Genomic DNA, 20,917 nt, shown 5'->3' on the forward strand with positions numbered 1-20,917 from the left:
AACAATAAAAATGAACAAAATGCAAGAACCTGACACAACACCCATTACAATCCTAATGATTAGCAAAAGAAGTCAAAGACCAAAAAAACTTGTCCTATATGGTTCCATTAATACAAGGAGTTCAAAACAGGGGGAAATTATAGGGTTAAAAGGCAAAATAGTGATTATCTTTAGAAAGCAAGAAGTTAGTGATTAGAAAGAGAAATTAGAAGTTTTATTGAATACTGGTAATACTCTATTTCTAGATCTGGGTGGTGAGGGTATGTTCACTTCATGATAATTCATCAAGCTATACACTGATACATGTACTTTTCTGCATGTATACCTCCGAATTTTAAAAATTTAAAACAAGTGAAAAAGAAAAGAGAGCTTCAGCAGTTTCCCTTGTCAAGTAACAGGTTCCACTCTGGAATTTATGAGATGAGACAGAATATTACTTAGTAAGTTAAAGAGGACCTTAAAGCAACATTCTTAAATGTATACAGATTTCAAAATATATATGGAAATGCTTTTATTTAGTATGTAAATCAGACAATAGCACAGATTTCATACTGTGTGAACTATTGCAATTAACTAAGAAAAGCACCAAACTGTTTATCTCAGAAAAGTCCTTTTTTGGAAGTATGTGATGTTTTAGATATTTTAGACTGGTACAGTTTAAATTGAAGGTACCCTTAGTACGTCTGAAAAAATCTAGAACTTTATGCAAAAAAATAAATATATCTTGATATTACACATTAGATGCCACATTGCCACACATTAATTGCAAAAATGTTGTCTACTTCAGCAGAAGACAGGCATTGTATCTTCACCTTTCTAAGGCTCTTCACAAAAAACTTAATACCAAAAACACAAAAGAAAAGTATTTTCATGTAGCCAAGTGTTTAATCATATTTTTAAAATAAGCAAATTTCACTATCAGAGAAATTTTCAAATACCGTATTTTCAAAAAGATCAACTTCATTGATCTTTTTATCTCTTAGCACATTCAGCCAATACATTCAAACTCCAAAATGAACTCAACATATCTATGTAAGGAACTGTAAACAAATTAACAACTGGAGAAAAATTTACTAGGAAACTTGCAATTTGAATAAAATATATTAAGAAAAAAATCCTGCTCACTTTCCTTATCTTGAAAAAAAGGTATTATGAGAAATGAATAAATGAATAAATACACTCCTGAAGTTGACAAATTCGCAAGTTTAGTGACCATTAACCGTTTCCTCCTAAAAAGACAAACTGATAATATAAAGAAATTAACACTATATAGACTGTATTTTTTTAACCTTAATTCCACCAAGGATAGTGATTTGATAAAAATAAATCACTGAACAGTGAGTGTCAACAATATGACTTTGAGATAATAAAGCTTGGGAATTAGGAGTATTTTCAAATGGAACCATATCAGACAAAAACAGACAGCAAAGAGGTCTTTCTAGCAATTGTAACTACACACATGTGAGACAAACTGAAAATGGGGAGTGCTACAAAAACACTACGAAAAGCATTCTGCGCAGGAGGCTGAGGCAGGAGAATGGCGTGAACCTGGCAGGCGGAGCTTGCAGTGAACTGAGATCCGGCCACTGCACTCCAGCCTGGACGACAGAGCGAGACTCCGTCTCAAAAACAAAAAAAAGAAAAGAAAAGCATTCTGCACTTCTCAAATATCATTTCACAAAAACTACAAAACAATCAGAGCCAGTAAAACTTAAATTATCTTTCAAATAGTCATCATAAACTCTAACCTAGTTAAAACAAATGTTGACTCTATCTCTAATATGCTAATACTATTATATAAATCCCTAAATGTAAATGCCAAATAAATATACCCTAAATATAAATATACCAAATATAAATACCCAAAATTCATGAACATTTTATAAGAGCTACAAGAACACACTTTTAGACAAAATGGGACTTACCACCCAAAAGGTTAAACTCTACTAAACTTCACTGTGATTACGGCCAGCCCACCCATCCTCTATATGTGAAATAAAACTTTTTATTAAAAAAGAGGTCTCACCACTTCTTGTTTCTGGGCTTCATTAAGTTTTTCAGTCAATTCTTCCAAAGTCCTTTTTGTTTCAGCATCCGACCTAGGCCACAAAAAAAGATTTAAACTTGGATATTTAGAAAATACACAGAACTAGTGAAATGCATAACATGATAATTACGTTATTACAAAATATTCTACTTTAGTGGTTCTCAAATGTTATAAAATCTGAAACACCTGGAAGGCTTGTTAAAACGCAGACTGCTGGATCCCGTCCCCCAGATTTCAAATCAGCAAATCTGAGATGAGGCCCAAAAATGTGCCTTTCTAAAATTCGTAGGTGATGCAGGAATAGAGGTCTGCAGGTCTGGAGACCAAACTTTGAGAACTGCTGCTACACTGGAACATCACTCTCAGTAAACAAACATGTTGCAATATCTCCCATTTTAAATTAAGAAAAAAGGAAGAGAGAGAGGGACAAAAGAGAACAAAAACTCTTAATCTTACACGCTCTTTCTAGCAATTCATAAAGAAATTACCTCAAAGTGTGCTGTGCAAACTCTATCCTCACTAACCGACCTCCCATTACCTTGTTTCTCATCAAATTAATAACATACATGATAGGCCGGGCATGGTGGCTCACGCCTGTAATCCCAGCACTTTGGGAGGCCGAGACGGGCGGATCACGAGGTCAGGAGATCGAGACCATCCTGGCTAATACGGTGAAACCCCGTCTCTACTAAAAAATACAAAAAACTAGCCGGGCGAGGTGGCGGGAGCCTGTAGTCCCAGCTACTTGGGAGGCTGAGGCAGGAGAATGGCGTAAACCCGGGAGGCGGAGCTTGCAGTGAGCTGAGATCCGGCCACTGCACTCCAGCCTGGGCTACAGAGCGAGACTCCGTCTCAAAAAAAAAAAAAAAAAAAAAAAATACATGATAAATGAACAAATCGTACAGAAAGATTTACAAAGAAAAGAAAAAGCCTTTCTGTCTTGCACTGTCTTACTTTTGGCTGCACTTCCCTCTGTGAATCATGCACAACCATTTCCATTATTAATTATTTTGCTAGTCGCCTTCATCATGTTCAACTCAAGACATTTTCGATTGGCTGTTTTGAAATATTTAGCTCATTCTCTAATTTCAGATTATGTTATTACCATTTTTTATTCTATTGGACCTGTAGAGTTTTATGTAATACATTCATACGTCTTATGAATATTGTGAATTATTCCATCCTATGAAATTGATGGAATTGATGCTTTGTGCTCACATTCTGTCATGCTCACATTGTAGTCAGCTTCACACTTGAATCATAACTTTCTTGTGTTCTTGTCTTTTCCAAGCTTTCTCATTATCTTTTGGCTTTATATGGGCCTTACTTATCACATCATTGATATTTTCCTCCCACTTCTTACTGAATGGTCAACAAACCATCTATTTCACTCTTTTTGACAACCTTCTTCTCAAGGGACACTTACTTTCCTGCTCTAATGTAGAGTGAATACTTCCTGGGCCTGCTCCATGACTGTCATTCCAGGGTTACTTTCACTGAATCCCCAGGTTAATTTTACTATTTCTTAACATTTTTATCTTTCTATTTCTTGGTTACAATCTTATTTAACTAAATTTTCGAAGACTTTAAACCTCTGAAAATGTCTGTCTGTATGTATGTATAGAATGTTAAAATATATTGCTGTATATTCACACAGTGGAATACCAAAGAATAACAAAAATAAGTAAACTGCAAGAACCTGACACAACACCCATAAATATTACAGCCCCTTTCTTGGCTTTTGTGGCTCTATGCTGTCTGGAATTTCCCCCATCTCACTAGCTATTCCATCTCAGGTCAGCTCCTCCTTCTATCATAAGATTCCTTAATATTACAACTCCTTGCAACTCAGTCCTGTCCTTGATATCCTCCCTATAGTTTCTCTCTTGTTATTATCCATTTCCATGGTTCCAAATGACACTTCTCCATGCTGACCACTCTTAAATTTTACCTCAACAGAGACTTTTCCTTTGAGCTCCATAGTAAATATCTACCTGAATATTTTACTTTCCATTTGAATGTCTCACAGGCATCTTGAACATAACATATTCAAGGCCAAACTCTCTACACCTCACCTACCCAAACCAGTCTTCCATATCTCAGGAAGTGGAATCACCATCTACTTAGTTATTCAAATTGAAAATCTTAGAGTCATCCTTAGTTTATTCTCCCTCACCCACCACTACCAAATCCTGTCTCTTTGATTTCCAAAAACAGTATCTTCAAACACACCCCTGTCCATCTCTCTCCTGCCATAATCCTGGGTCAGGTCATCATCAACTCTCATATACTAGTGCAACAGACTTCTACCTTGCCCTCCTCAAATCAATTTTTTTTTTCCTTTGTGACAGGTTTCACTCTGATACCCAGGCAGGAGTGCAGTGACTCATCTCAGCTCACCGCAGCTTCAACCTCCTGGGCTCAAGCAATCCTCCCACCTCAGCCTCCCAAGTAGCGGGGACCACGGGCATGTGCCACCATGCCAGGCTAATTTTTCTGTATTTTTAGTAGAGACGGGGTTTCACCATGTTGCCCAGGCTGGTCTCAAACTCCTGAGCTCAAACGATCCACCTGCCTTGGCCTCCCAAAGTGTTGGGATTATCGGCCTGAGCCACTGCATCTGGCCCAAATCAGTTCTTCACATGGCATCCAAAGTAGGTGATTTCTGAATTAAACTTTACTTAATCCTTTCCAAAAGCTTGCTTCCCAGTGTACTTTTATTATTCAATGTATGTTTTGTAATAAATGTCAAAAATGAAAAATCAGTAATTAAATGAGAATACCAACCTTTCAACATCAAATAGAAAGTTAAACTTTTTAACTCCCTGTCCATTATTTTTATAAACATGAAGTAAGAATTTGTGGTACAAGTAAAGCAGAACAGCATCCAGAAATTTTACACATTCACAAAGGTAAGCCACCTCATTTCCCAAGAAACCTAACTCCTATTTTGGGTTAAACAAAGTTTTCTGCCTCACACATGCCTCTAGGTCACAAGGCTATTACCAGATGGTACCAGCCTATAGATCATAAAAACTATTACCAGATACTAACAGCCCAGTCCAATATTGGTTATTTAAATGACCATTGAAACTATACAACTAAATCATCCCTGCAACTTCCCCTGTGTCTTCTTACAAGGCAGCTATTCCCTGTAACTCATGTTCCCAGTGCTTAATTTATACCCTTCCTTGAAATGGGTAATGGTTATGTAATAAAACCATTCCTACAATACATTAAAGTGTTAATGTCATTTTGTTAATTTTATCAACTTGTAAAAAAAACAAAAAAAACCTAAATATTACATAAATATTACCAGTTTAAAAGGTTAGCAATATAGCTCAATAATATATCTCACGATCCAGGAATTTAAATGCTTTATTTGTATCAGTCACATGTAAAAATGGTTTTGAACCACCATACACTGTAAGTGATAAAGAACAGAAACTTTGGGGCCTTACTGCCTGGATTTTAATTCTGACTCCGCTACAGCCCTCCTGTTGGATTTCCAGAGAGCTGAGTTATTTCATCTCTCTCTGCCCATTTCCTCATCCATAAACTAGAGGAAAAATTAATGATTACCTCAAAGGGTAGTTACTAGAATTAAAGTTAAATCATGAAATAAGGGCTCAATAATATTAGCTAATAGCACTAGTAATAATGGTAGAATCTTTCATTCTCATTACAGCCTATACTTGATATTCATAGATTTAACATTTATAGTTTTGACTATGTTTGTTGCAGCGACACAGAACTAGTGCGTGGTATGATTTAGATAGCTGGAGTCAGCAAGCAAATATCGTAAACAAATTTCAATTCAGCTTTATTGTTCCCTAATCATTGCTGTATATGGATTGCAATTCTTAGGAAGGCATAAAAATCTTTGTTTTTCAGCAAAACATGGCCTCCAAAAGAAAGCCACCTGCCACTGGTGATGACAAAAATGGACAGAGAGTAAAGAAGTTTAAATTAAATAACAGCTCTTGGGGACTATCCAGATTGACAAAATTGCGAAGATGGGGCAGATGTTAACCACTGACCCTCAAAGAATTCAACTAAAAGCTAAAGTATTGCATTCTGCAATGGTTTATGTTCATAGACAAACTTCATGTTACACTTCTTTTTTGTGTGTGCAATGCCAAAAGTCAGTCAGCTGGCGAGTCAGTCTTTGTGTCTCTCTCTCCAATGGTATTTGCAAATCTACCTCTTTGCAAAAGTCTCACAATGTATCCCTCCATAATGTCAGCATTCCATTGTATTAAGTTACAGTGTTTTTAGAAATAGGAAATTAATTTGTCTAACACTGAGTCATGATATATTCTAAATTCAAAGGGCCGTAAACTGTTCTGTTAATAAATTTTCAGATACTGTATAAAAACAACACTTTTTAAAAATTTAGATAAATATGTCAATTACAGAAGCTAATTTATTCTCCTCATAATTTATCCCTCTCATAAAAAAAAACCATAGGCTGCTTTTACCGGCTCCTTCTGGAAAGCTCCCTGTTGAAATCATCTCCAAGGCGAATTTGCTCACTGCTGAGGTCTCGAAGAGACTGATGAAAAGCATGAAGCTAGCAAAGGCAAAACACAGTTATCCATTTAGAATTCTGTTGAATTCTTCCATGAAGATTCGCCAAAGGTAAGAATAAGATCTTGTTCTTTGCAATAATAACCAGATTCTGTAATATTATTATGAAAGAAAACATCTAATTTTGAAAGAAAAAATTTCCAAGAAAAACAAATATTTAAAAGCTTTATATAACATTTACCATCACATTTTCTACAGTACAATTCTACTCCTTCAGAATTCTACCCCTCTAGAAGGGGTCTGTTTCTTCCTTAATCAGAGTAAAAGAAAAAGAAAAAAGAGAGAGAGAGAAAGAAGGAGAAAACCGGTCTGCCAACTTTTTCTGTAAAGGGCCCCATAGCGACTATGCCAGGATTACAAGCTGTACGGTCTCTGTCACAGTTAATCTTGCCACTGTAGCGCAAAAGTAACTGTAAACAAATAAGCGTGGCTGAATTACAATAAAATTTTATTCTATCAGCCTACAATGCCTTAGTTTGCCAACTCCTGCTGTAGAGAAACTCTTGCTCATGTACACTTGGAACCATGTACAAGAAAGTATGGTGCAGCATTATTCATAATGAGAACATGAGAAACCAAATGTACACCAAGATAAATAAATTGTGGTGTGTTCCTCCACTGGAGTATGATATATCAATGAAAATGAAACAATCAAAGATACCTATGCATTAGTAAAGTTGAATGTCAAAAACACAACATCAAGTAAAATAAGAAGTTACAAAAGATTACAGTAGTATCCCATTTACATAAAGTTTAAAGGCAAGCAACACTAAATAAGATGTAGGTAGTCAAAATTTAAAAAGTAAAAAAAAAAAATTGTTTTTTAAAGCAGAAACAGTGTCATGACATGTATGAAGTCAGGATAGTGGATACCCCTTGAGAAAAGATGGAGTATAAAAGAGGCTTGGGGGTATGATAATGCTTTACTTAGTGGCCTGGGTGGGGGTTATATGGGATTCATTCTCATTATTGTAACTTTAACTGTAAATATATAGGCTGAATATAAATAGAATGATTTATAATAAAACTACGTTAAACAGACTTGAAGAAACAACAAATTGATTCATTTCAACAAATGCACATTAAGCAATTTATCAGTGCCAGCTACTGAGAAGTGGTTCACAATCTGATACGAGAGCCAGATATGTAAACAAACCACAAATTCTTCACGGGGGCATTAAGAAAGTACACAGTCAAGTGGAGCTAAGGGTAATTTTGAGAATGAACTTAATGAAGAAGAACCATAAAAAGAAAGGAGTGAAGTAGTATAGCAAATGAAAAACTTAAGTTTTGCAATCATGATTTTCCAATTTAGCAAACCAGCATCTGGGGATGCATCCTTGACACTTCCTTTTCACTCACTGCTACATTCCCCACATGGCTATCTAATTTTCAAGACCTTTCCATTTTATACACTAAAATGCCTTTAATTCTACCTCCTTCTCTCTAACTCCATCTATCCTAACCCAAGTGACCATCAATTCACATCCAGAGCACAGTAAAATCCTTCTAATTGGTTCACCCACATTGACTCCATTTTCCACACTACAGCCAGAGTGATCTTTTCAAAATAATTTTGTCAGCCCTGTTACACAGCTCTACAGAATCTCATCCCTTCATACTTGTTTAGCCTCGTGGGCTTTCTTTAAATTGCTCATAGGGGCTATCTTCTCTCCTGCCAAGCTATTTGTTCTACCTGGAATGACTCTTACTCACCTTTCAGATCTCAGCTCAGTCAGCCTTTCTTCAGGAAGCCCTCCTTGACGGGGCATGTCCTCTACCATACAATTCTGTAGCCCTATGCATCTTTTCACTATAGCATGCATCTCAGTTCATAAATAAGGTTGTATTTATGTACTTATTTAATATCTAGCTCCTCCTCTAGATTATAAACGTATTAAAAGACAAGGTTTCTGCTCATCACTGTTTCCAAGTGTAAGCATTATCCCAATAACAGAGACATTAAATAAACAGAAGGAAACAGTAAATGAATAATGTTAAGATACTGTTCTCTCTTCTGGGCTTCATCATATAGTCCATGCTTGCAAGGTGCAACTATCAAAAAAATAACATTGCCAAGGAAAAGTTTCCACAGGGTGTCTTCTAATACATTTGATTTTTTGTCTCTTTATGCAGTAACAAGTGACAGCTACAGATGAGTATCTTAAGATACACTTTGAGTACCTAATCCTAAAACTACCAAAACAGAAAGGTCAAAGTGCAGAACTCCCCCAGCCCTTTTCGATTTAATTTAGCTACTTAAGACAACAAAAGGAAAAATTACTGCTCTGCAGAGAACTTTAAAGAAACAGAAAAAGATTTCCACAAAACTAGTACTTCAGAAATCTTTAGTGAATACATAAAGTATGGAATTTCTTACTTAATAGCAAATGGCTCTATCAATGATTCAACAATCAGAAAAACACTAACGGTAGGAAAATCAGTAGATCAACCACACAAAGATTAACTTGGTTATACTAAACCAAACTTAGTAAAAGAGAAAGTAGCTGACTTAGCAGGGATTACGGAAAAATGTGCTGAACAAGAAAGGAAACAAAACATGTCCAATTAAGCTCATTTTTAAATGTTCTGCAAGATATAATCCTCCATAACAAAACTCAAAACAAAGGGAGATGATTTGTACATTGAAAATAAACTAGTTTACTTGAAAAATCCTATATTAACAATCTTATATTCACATAGAATGACAAAAGACCCCATATAGCCAAAACAATCCTAAGCAAAACAGAACAAAGCTGGAGGCAGTATACTCCCTAATTTCAAAACATTATAAAGCACTTGTAATCAAAACAGCACGATACTGGCAAAAAACAGATGCATCAACCTATGAACAGAGGCGAAATCCCGGAAATAAACCCACACATTTGTGGTTAGCTGATTTTTTATGAAGGTGCTAAAAACACACAATGGGAAAGCATAGTCTCTTCAATAAATTGTGTCTGCAAAACTGCACTACATGCAGAATAATGAAATTAGGCCCTTATCTTATAACACACAAAAGAATCAACTCAAAATGGATGAAACACTTAAATACAAGACCTGAAACTATAAAACCACTAGAAGAAAACGTAGGAGAAAAGCTCCATGACTTTAATTTAGACAATGATTTCTTGAATATGATGACCCCAAAAGCACAGGCAGCAAAAGCAAAAATAGGCAAACGGGATCACATCAAACTATAAAGTTTCTGCATAGCAAAGGAAACAATTAATAAAGTGACAAGACAATCCACAGGATGGGAGAAATACCTGCAAACCATATGTCTGACAAGGCATTAATATCCAAAATATATAAAGAACTCAAACAACTCAATAGCAAAAAAAAAAAAAAAAAATTTAATGGGCAAAGGACCTGAACAGATATTTCTCAAAAGAAGACATAACAATGGTCAATAGGTACATTTTTTAAAATATTCAGCATCAGTAAACTTTAGGAAAATTCAAATTGAAACCACAATGAGATATCACCTCACACCTGTTAAAATGGCTTTTATCAAAAAGATGGAAGATAAGTGTTGGACAGGACGTGGAGGAAAGGGACCCCTTGTACCGTTGTTGGTGGGAATGTAGATTAGTACAGCCATTATGGAAAACTGTATGGAGGGTCTTCAAAAACTAAAACTAAGACTACCATGTGACCCATTAATCCCATTTCTGGATATATCCCCAAAGCTACTAAAATCAATGTGTCAAAGGGATATCTGCACTCTCATGTTCATTGCAGCATTATTCACAATAGCCAACATCTGCAGACAACCTAAGTGGCCATCAGTGAATGAATGGATACAGAAAATGTAGTATATATACACAACGCAATACTATTCAGCCTTTAAAAAGGGAGAAATCCTGTCATTTGCAAAAACATGGATGAATCTGAAGATATTATGTTAAGTAAAAAAGGCCAGGCACAGAAAGACAAATACTATATGATCCCACTTGTATATGAACTCTAATAAAGTTGAACTCATAGAAATATAGAGGAGAATAATGGTTACCAGAAGGTGGTGGGAGAAAGGGGAGTTGTTGATCAAACAGTCCAAAGTTTCAGACAGACAGGAGGGATAGGTTTTGAGATTTATTGCACATCAGGGTGACCAGTGTCAATAATAACGTACTATATATTTCAAAATAACTGACAGAATAAATTTCAAATGTCTCACCATAAAAAATGATAGATAAGCAAAGTGATAGATGTTGACTTGATTTAATCATGCCACATTGTATACATATATTAAAACATCTTATTATACCCCATAAATGTATACATCTATGATTTTTCAATAAGAAAAAAATAATAAAAAGTAAAATAAAGTCATTTACTTGGTTCAAAATCAAAGGGATCAGTATAGTTACTAATGATCAAATTGGTTAAAATATAAAGTTAAAGTTCAAGTGTTAGTCATCTATATACAATAGAAACATAAGGAAATACTGCACACAAATTACAGAATTGTACAAAGTACCTGAGTCATATCATCAGTCTCTTGAACAAAGCGGACACCAGTTCTTGATCTGGTATTTCGTTTAATACCCAATGGATCCCCATAGTCCTTGAGAGGTGAGGTAGGTGGAAAACGATGGCTCTCTTCACAAGTGAAAGAAAAGGGAAGGTATTAAAACACTGCATAGAAGAGACAATCTAAAATTTTACTCAGTACAAACAAGGCAGACATGGATATACATATACATATGTCCCTAACCCAGACTATTTCCCAACTATCTTGCTATGGCTATAAAGTTCCACCAAATTAGCATTAATTGTGCTCTTAAAGCAGATAAAATGAAAAACAGAAATAACCTGGAAATAGAACACTCCAAAGTTTCAATTTGCTATACTTTCCAAAGAAGCAACATATTTGCTCATATAAAAATAATAAATTGCTAAATAAAAAACTTGTATGACCCCTTAATATAACTTAATACTAAAAAACACAATTTTTAAAACTACGTAATCTACAATCTGAACAGCATATAAAAATAAAAACTAACTACATAAAAAGTACCCAATTTTTAATCATTTTGATCACAATCAACAGTAATATTAACAATGTAAGGTACCAATGTTCAATTATCTAAATCGTCTCCCCTTACTGCAGGCTTTTCGATTCAAACATGAATCTCAGTGCTATACAAAAGTGTAAGTAAGATTAATTAGGACAAACGGTCATAACCTTTAAGCTAGTCATTCATATCCACCTGCATGCCAAGACTAAAATTCATCTGGTCTTAACAAGTATCACAGGATATTTCATAAGACATGTGAAATGTATTATGCTAGGCCAAGATACTTAACCTAAAAAGTGTATCACATAGTGAATCTTATTTATGTATTTGTTTTGATTCTTTGGCAGCAGACAATTAAATCCAGGTTTTTGTCAGGTAAAGCTCTAATGTGGTCTACAGAGTCTGAGGAAAAAAACATTATAACAACAAAAATCCTTTAATATATTTCAAATTATGTACTATAAAATTCTGGACAACTACATGTTCTATCATCCAATATCCAATCTGCGTGAAGTTATGCATGGGTCATATTTCTCCAAAAATTAAATGTATTCAATATCTACTTCAAAAATATTTTTAAAACAAAAAAAAATGTTTTCCAGAACATTTGAAGTGTTTACCTGGCCCAGTGCCACCATCAAGGTCACTTGCACTCAAACTTGTAACAGAAATACTTCTCCCTCCTGAGTTTCTCAATAAACGTTGACTCCGGAGTTGGTCGATTGATTGTTCCAAGCTTTCTTTTAACTAATTTAAAGAATATAATGAATGAAGCATTATTCTTCCTAAACAACTTCCAAATACAAATAGACCAAAGATTTTCAAAGCTATTTCTGAAATATCTGGGTTCCCCCCAAAAAATATATCAGAAAATGTTAAACTATGTTTAAAATATAAAAATAGTAAATACAAATATTTTAAGAACCACTACTAAAATCTGGTTTTAAAAGGCATCTGTCACTCACTACCTATTCCATTTTTTATTGCCAGATGTGGAAAAGATGTCTACTGTGTAAGGGCTTACAAAACCAAATTGAAATGTCTAATTGGTGCACCACTCATGTGAAGAAACATAACAAGGTCAACACAACTGAAAGAAGACAGAAAACTTTCCTCCCTTCTAAACATTCCTTCAGAAACTCCAGGTCTACAACAAATAGGAAACTAAACAGCTGTCACAGTGACAGCTGCTACTGAAACAATGTACACTGTCCAACTGTATTAGCAGAATACCTCTTTCAGTCATTCAAAGGCTCCAAATCCCAGAAAATGATTGGGTCAGATATCAGACTGCCAGTACACACTAAAAACTACAGTTGTCCAAATGCTTTATTCAGTTTATTAAGGAGTCAGCCAACAGGGGACGTACAAAAACATATCTTTAGACTTAAAGAGCTACATTAAATAAAAACATGCTAAATACTGAGAATAATGTTCAGAGCTGTAAACAATTACAGACCTGAGAATAGGATTCGACTAAGACCCCAGGGAAAAAAAGAGTAAAGCTGAAGAAAATTCATACATCCTGAATTGCTGGGAAACTTCGGGTCTAGATATCTTACTCAAGGATGAACAGAAAGTAATTTTAAACATAATGCATGGATCCATGGAACAAGTCATCTATAACTATTTAAACAGAATTTGACATTCTATATAAACCAAACGATTCACTGAGAAGACAGGGTTTCCTAAATTCAGCCAGCGTTAAAAGGTAAAACACCATTTATGGGGAGAACAAGTTGCTTTACTTGGGGAAACGAGCAGAAAGAAAGGAGCCTCAACTGAAGGAAAAGCACAGATGAAACAGAATATGAGTCACAAACAAAGCAAATCCTTTTTCAGTCTGGCTGTTTGGATTTGGCTGTTCTGGAGAACTAAAATTGAAACAATTTGTATTAAAAGCAGTAGAGTTAGAATTTCAGGAATCTACTTCTTTTGTCCCTCTCATTTCTGTAAGAAAAAAAAAAAAAAAAGAGGATTTCCACATCCCTCTGTTTCCTCCTTCCCTAAACTGGGATATGTACGATACCATCCTGCCTTGAGTATTCACCAGCCAGCTATAAGGCTCAGCATCAGCTGGGCGCGGTTGCTCACGCCTGTAATCCCAGCACTTTAGGAGGCCAAGATGGCTAGATCACTAGGTCAGGAGTTCAAGACCAGTCTGGCAAACATGGTGAAACCTCGTCTCTCCTAAAATACAAAATATTAGCCGGGCATGGTGGCGGGCGCCTATAATCCCAACTACTCGGGAGGATGAGGCAAGAGAACTGCTTGAACCTGGGAGGCGGAGGTTGCAGTGAGCTGAGATTGCGCCACTGCACTGCAGCATGGGTGACAGAGTGAGACTCTGTCTCAAAAAATAAAAAAATAAAAATAAAAAAAACAACTCAGCATCAATCCACAAAACATACTATGATGCCCAGGAAAATCAAGGTTTACCTTCAGAGTAATTTACACATACATAAAATAACACATAAGTGGACCAGAGATCTTACGCAGTGACCACAAAGTAGTATATCAGTAATCTATGACAAAATTATCAGAATAAAACTAAACAATGTTAAAGCTTAAAAGCCCAAATTCAAACTGTAACATGAGAAACAGACTAGAAATATAAAGTGACTTTAGATCATACAAATTAGTGTCAGAACAAAAATGTAAAATCAGCTCTCTTAATTTTTGCTGTGTTTATTATTTCCATCTTTCAAGCTAAACTCAATTTCAGTATCCTTTTGAAAGCAGAGTCAGCTATCATTTCTTACTACTGCTTCTTTTTGAAGGTAATCTGCCTTTTTAGCTCTAGCTATTTTTCAGATTTTCTCTTTACCTTTGTCAGTGGTTTTATTATGTATCACTATCTACAGTTTTATTTGTATTTATTCCATTTTTGATCCATAGAGATCGGAAAATCCATAGCTTAATAAATTTCATATGTTGTAAATTCTCAGGCATCATCTTTTCAAATATTGTTTTTGCCTCATTCTCTCTCCCCTCTCCTTCTGGAAATGCAACTGCATTTAAGTTATACCTTTTTACCAAATGCTATATGTCTTCTTTTCTCTTTTCTACATTTTTTTCAATCTTTCATTCTTCCAGTCTTTTTGGATATCTTATGCTGGTTTGTCTTTCAATTCATGAATTCTCTTTCAACTATACACAAGCTATTGTTCACTTCATTCATTAAAGGTCAGTTGGTTATTTACTTATCTTATTTTTCAGTTTCTGAAATTTTCATTTGGTTCCTTTTAGTTTTCAGTTATTTCCCAAATCTCTTAATTTTTTCTTTTAATTTTTAAACATGTTATTCATGGTTACCTTATAGTCCCATATATTTTTCTATTTTCTGCTTCTTCCCTTGGTTTTCAGATACCTTTTATATTCTCTTATGTCTGTGTATTCTTTATCATGTGATAGACATTTTACATGAAAAGCTGTAGAGATAATTTAAAGTTTGAGAGGATGACATCTTTCTTCAGAAAAATCTGGTTCTGTTTCTAATAGAAAGTCAGGTTGGGGTCACTAGCAATATCAAATCACCTTAATCCACTTAGGAATTGAGTGGTTCAAGGACAGGCTTCTGTTACTATGAAGGCTGTTCTATTTTCAGTTTATCACTTCTCATTTCCAATTCACCACTTTGCCTATACTGTCACCCTTTGGGGTCTCCATTAAAGCTGAAGGGCTCCTGAACTCCAGTTTTGCTCTTCCAAGCCTCTTAAGTTGATTGATAACTCTGATCCTAGCCTCTCTGCTTTTAATCCGCCTCTTTAGGAATCAGCCATCACCTTGAAGGAGGAAAAAAGTCCCAAATATAAGACTTACCCTTCTAGACTTACGTTTTTTGCCAGATCCTGACTACAAAATTCCTTACTGCCTTAGTAGTTTTTTGATGGATTCATAATATTATTTTTTTACTTTTTTTTTCATGTTTCTAGTTGTTCTCAGTAGAAGAGTTGATCGAAAATAATCTTATCTACCAATGCCAAAAGCAGATCTTGCCAGCATCCTTTTTATGTAGGCTTATTTGCTAACAAATCCTAAGCTGCAACTAAAAGCTGAGAAATAAAATGAATTTTCTCACACACACACACACACACACACACACACACACTCCCTGCCACCAAAAGAAAAAAAGCTACCATGAGACATACAGAAGAACATTAAAGAACAAGAGAAATGAAACATTTCCCCAAAATCTAAGAAGAATAAAAGATGTTCAAAAACTATTTCAAAAATACAAAAATTACAAAAACGATTTGTCAACCCCATTTTAAAACTCTAAAAAGATATATCCAAAGCCACTGACGATGAACAGGATGATTTATAAGGTCCAAAAAATAAAATTATGGGCCGGGCGCGGTGGCTCAAGCCTGTAATCCCAGCACTTTGGGAGGCCGAGACGGGCGGATCACAAGGTCAGGAGATCGAGACCATCCTGGCTAACATGGTGAAACCCCGTCTCTACTAAAAATACAAAAAACTAGCCGGGCGAGGTGGCGGGCGCCTGTAGTCCCAGCTACTCGGGAGGCTGAGGCAGGAGAATGGCATAAACCCGGGAGGCAGAGCTTGCAGTGAGCTGAGATCCGGCCACTGCACTCCAGCCTGGGCGACAGAGCGAGACTCCGTCTCAAAAAAACAAAAAAATAAAATAAAATAAAATAAAATAAAATAAAATAAAATAAAATAATGTAATGTAAAGGGAGATGAATGAAATAAAGGCTATTTTAAATTAGTCTTCCAAGCATTATGGCAAAAACAATTCTTGCATCTAAAACATAAAACTAAAAATGTAATAGAATTAAAATCTACACTTGAAGTAGTCACAACACAACACAACAGACACTGCACAAAATTTAATAATGTATGGAGCCGATTTGGTAACTCCTAAAACACAAAAACCAACAAATAAAGAGATAAAGTATGAAGTCATAAAAATTGTTTTAAACTCTTTCGGATTATAACACCTTACTAGGTGTAAAGCTGAACCAAACAAAATTAAATAAAAACAAAATAATATTAATAAAACTCAATCTAACATTAATTTTCTATGATGGATGATATTATTTTCCTAAAATTAATCAATCTCACCCAAGACTGTGGTACTAACTACAATGTTGTAAATTCTTTCGAGTCTAGTAGGACTACCTCACCAGATACCAAATGATGATCCTATTTTCCCCCACTTTCCCCTGTCTGAAATACTGTAAAATGGACATCACAGAACATAATATAATGTATATCAATACCTCACTTGATATAAATGCATTATTTAAAGATTAGGTCTATTCTTTCACCCTCTGTTCTTTTGATATTAACCTGAAACAATGGAAACTACTGTGTACCAGTATAAATGCAAATAAAATTTGGGCACCGGAATTGAATGGCTATGGTTTGGATCTGTGTCCTCACCTAAATCTCATGTTCAATTATAATCCCCAGTGTTGGAGGTGGAGCCTGGTGAGAAGTGATTGGATCATGGGAGCAGAGTTCTTCTGACTGGTCTAGCACCATCCCCACTTGGTACTGTACAGTGAGTGAGTATCATGAGATCTGGTTGTTTAAAAATGTGTAGCACCTCTCCGCTCCTTCCCATGCTCCTACTCTGGCCATGTGACATGTGTGCTTCCCCTTTGCCTTCTGCCATGATTGTACGTTTCCTGAGTCCTCCCTAGAAGCTGCTTCCTGTACAGCCTGTGGAACCGTGAGCCAGTGAAACTTTTTTTCTTTATAAATTACCCAGTGTCAGGTAGTTCTTTATAGCAATGCAAGAATGGACTAACACAGGTAGTTTATCCAAACCATCAAGACATGCTTTTTCAGATTTAAGCATGTAGTAGGCTTCCTCTAGCCAAAGATAAAACAATTTGAGCATAAATAAAAACATTAACTGCAATGGATGAAAACACTTTAAATATGCATAAATTATAAGTTAATAATGATACTCAAGGGGTAAAAAAGTCATTGGTCACCATAAGAAGATGTAGGAAATCAATTATTTTGGAAACTGATATGTAAATGAATTGAAAAATAACTGTAGATGCTTTTACATTACAATGAAAATAAAATACTAAGTTTTAAAATTGTCACAGAGATCTCCAAAAGCCTTTTGATGTCTCTATTTGGAAAAACTCTGATTAGAAACAAAATGTAACTCAAGGTTAATGAACTGAAAAAGAATGCATATAAACCTGAAAAGGATTGACTACATTGCAACCTAAATCTATGAAAGGAGATCATCTGGGCAACAATGGGTACTCCAAAAAACAGAAGTGATCATTAAAAACATTATAATTCAGGCCGGGTATGGTAGCTCACGCCTGTAATCCCAGCACTTTGGGAGGCCAAGGCAGAAGGATCACTTGGGCCGAGGAGTTCAAGACCAGCCTGGCCAACACGGTAAGATCCCATCCCTACTAAAAAATAAAAAAGTAAAACGTAGCCAGGTATGGTGGTACACAACTGGAGTCCCAGCTACTCAGGAGGCTGAGGTGGGAGGATTGCTTAAGCCCAGTAGTTCAAGTGAGGTTACAGTGAGCTGTGATTGCACCTCTGCACTCCAGCCTGGATAACACAGTCAGACTCTGTCTCAAAATAAGTAAATAAATAAAAATTTAAAAATAGAAATATTGTGATTCAGAAGGACCAAAGAAAAGCTTCGTTTGCTTTCCTCTGCTGTACTACTTTCACTTCTGCCCCCACTCCTGTCTGCATCTTTCACATCCCATCAGATAACTTTCTTACATGTTTTATTTTGTGGATGAAATAAGATAATCTATGTAAAACAATTAGAACAGTGCCTGAGGCAGATTTGGTTGTTCAGTAAGTGACACTTTTTATCATTATGATTAAAGGCAATGACAATAAAAGTAAAAAATAAACAGAATGATGAAATAGAATGCTTTAATCTGGAGAAGATATTTAAAAGAGTTTGTCATTCCCTAAAAATGTATTTACAACGCAAATGGAAATATCTGTTGAGTTTATTTACTTCCCATTTATAAAACCACTCCCGGGCAGGACGCGGTGGCTCAAGCCTGTAATCCCAGCACTTTGGGAGGCTGAAGCAGGCGGATCACGAGGTCAGGAGATCGAGACCATCCCAACCAACATGGTGAAACCCCATCTCTACTAAAACTAGAAAAATTAACTGGGCATGGTGGCATGCGCCTGTACTCCCAGCTACTCAGGAGGCTGAGGCAGGAGAATCGCTTAAACCTGGAGGCGGAGGTTGCAGTGAGCTGAGATCAGGCCACTGCATTCCAACCTGGTGACAGAGCGAGACTCCATCTCAAAAAAAAAAAACTATTCCCTCAGAAAGTTCAGCATTATTCAACTCTAGGCCTACCAAAGAGACTTGATGACAATGGGTCCCTCACGGAAAATTGCTTTCTTAACATTACAATATTTACTGCTATGGAATATATCATACCTAAAATTGGGTATACATAATTTAACTTCCCAACTGCCCAATTCAAAGGAAATTTGACACCCTAAGTAGGGATCTAATACTCAACTTTACAAAGGAGGACTATACTCTGCTAATGGTTAACAAGAATGTTTTCAATTTTTAACTAATACATTAAAAAGCAAAGACTCAATTCCCATTATTAATAAGGTAATGAATCTGAAACACTTCATGAGCTACTCAAATATAACAAAGTCTATAGAGCTCCATTAGTCAAGTACATCATAAATCATAAAAATGCTGTAAATACAAGGATGTCCGAACTCATTTTCTAAATAAAAATAGTAGAAACCCTTATGAGGGAAGATATGTTTCCCTACACCCAATTAGCTTGCAATTACAAGTGATTAATGATGACTATACCTTTACTTTGTAAAAAAAAAAAAAAAAAAACAAGTCATCAATTGCAACTTGGGAGTTACGTGACAATTCAATACAACACAGGTATGTATAAAACAATCATTATTCCTTCATGTTTCCAATGATAGCTACACACACAATGTGATTTTAGTGTTTTCATTACATTGTATATATACCCATCATTGGAAACATGAAGGAATACATTTAATTGGTTTTCCAAGAGTTTACAGGATAGAAGTAAGCAATTCCAAAGGAAAGAGAGGTAGAAGATAGAATTAGCAACACATTAATTAAAAATACATTATTAACTTTATTCCAGAACTCTGGAGTACATTTCTTTCTTACAGCCGCATGTAAAGTAAGTATAAACTGGAACATCCTTGAAAGGGCAATTTTGAAATATCCAGCAAATTTTTAAATGCACATATCCTTTAACCCTGCAGTTCTACTTCTAGCAATCCTACAGGATTACAAAGACATATATAACATGTATAATAATGGTCATTGCTATATGTTTATAATAAGAAGAAAAACTAGATACATTCATACTATGGAATACTGTATAACCATTCAAAACAATGAAGTAGTGCTACACAAACTTACATGGAAAGTGATACGCATTATTAAATTTTAAAACGTTGTATAACATTATATTTAATACGATTCCATTTTTAAAGCAAATCGTACATATGCTTGTAAATACATAGAAAATGTTTGGAAACATGAAGATCTCAAAATTGTTACCTCTTTTTTGAGTGGGGCTCAAAGGGAGGCTGGATAGAATTGGAGGCCATTATCCTAAGTGAAGTAACTAAGGAATGAAAAACAAAATACCACTTGTTCTCACTTACAAATGAGAGCTAAGCTATGTGTACACAAAGGGATACAGAGTGGTATAATGGACACTGAAGACTCAGAAGGGAGAAGGCTGGGAGCAGGGTAAAAGATGAAAAACTATTGGGTACAATGCACACTCTGTGGCTGACAGGTACACTAAAATCCCAGACTTCATCACTATACAATTCATCCATGAAACCAAAAAACCATTTGTTCCACTAAAGCAACTGAAATTTTAAAAAATTAAAAAGGGGCTTTGAGAGAGGAATTTTTCATTTTTTGTTTTAACAATGAACACTTATTACTTTAAAATAAACCATCCTTGAAATTCTTAACTCTGCATGAGGGGTTTCTCCATGGCCTAAGTTTACCAAGTCTCCATTAAATTCATGTCTTGAATTCCTCTCTCTCTCTGATGTAAAGCCTTCAAATTCAATAGAATCTAATTTATATAAGCTAGTTAGCAATCCATCTGACAAGCTAACCTAAATTTAAACTATAAAACAATAAAGTAGTTTAAAATCTAAAGTGTTTCACAATGGTTATTTCCTTTAGTTCACATCCCATTCCCCAAAACACTTCATTCCCAAAATG

The 20,917-nt window shown here is 35.3% G+C and overlaps 1 protein-coding gene across 2 annotated transcripts in view; it reads right to left on the reverse strand.

Moving 5' to 3' along the window:
• Positions 1-20,917, reverse strand: part of CEP128 (centrosomal protein 128) — a 466,370-nt gene that overhangs the window by 417,852 nt on the left and 27,601 nt on the right. For both annotated transcript variants that reach the window (XM_025391920.1, XM_025391921.1), the window contains exons 5-8: positions 12,282-12,408; positions 11,121-11,242; positions 6,529-6,620; positions 2,027-2,099 (exon numbers count right to left, since the gene is read on the reverse strand). In XM_025391920.1, the coding sequence (XP_025247705.1) occupies positions 2,027-2,099; positions 6,529-6,620; positions 11,121-11,242; positions 12,282-12,408 (414 nt within the window). The remainder of the gene's footprint in view (positions 1-2,026; positions 2,100-6,528; positions 6,621-11,120; positions 11,243-12,281; positions 12,409-20,917) is intronic.

This window comes from Theropithecus gelada, chromosome 7b (assembly GCF_003255815.1).
Source record: "Theropithecus gelada isolate Dixy chromosome 7b, Tgel_1.0, whole genome shotgun sequence".
Taxonomy (NCBI): domain Eukaryota; kingdom Metazoa; phylum Chordata; class Mammalia; order Primates; family Cercopithecidae; genus Theropithecus; species Theropithecus gelada.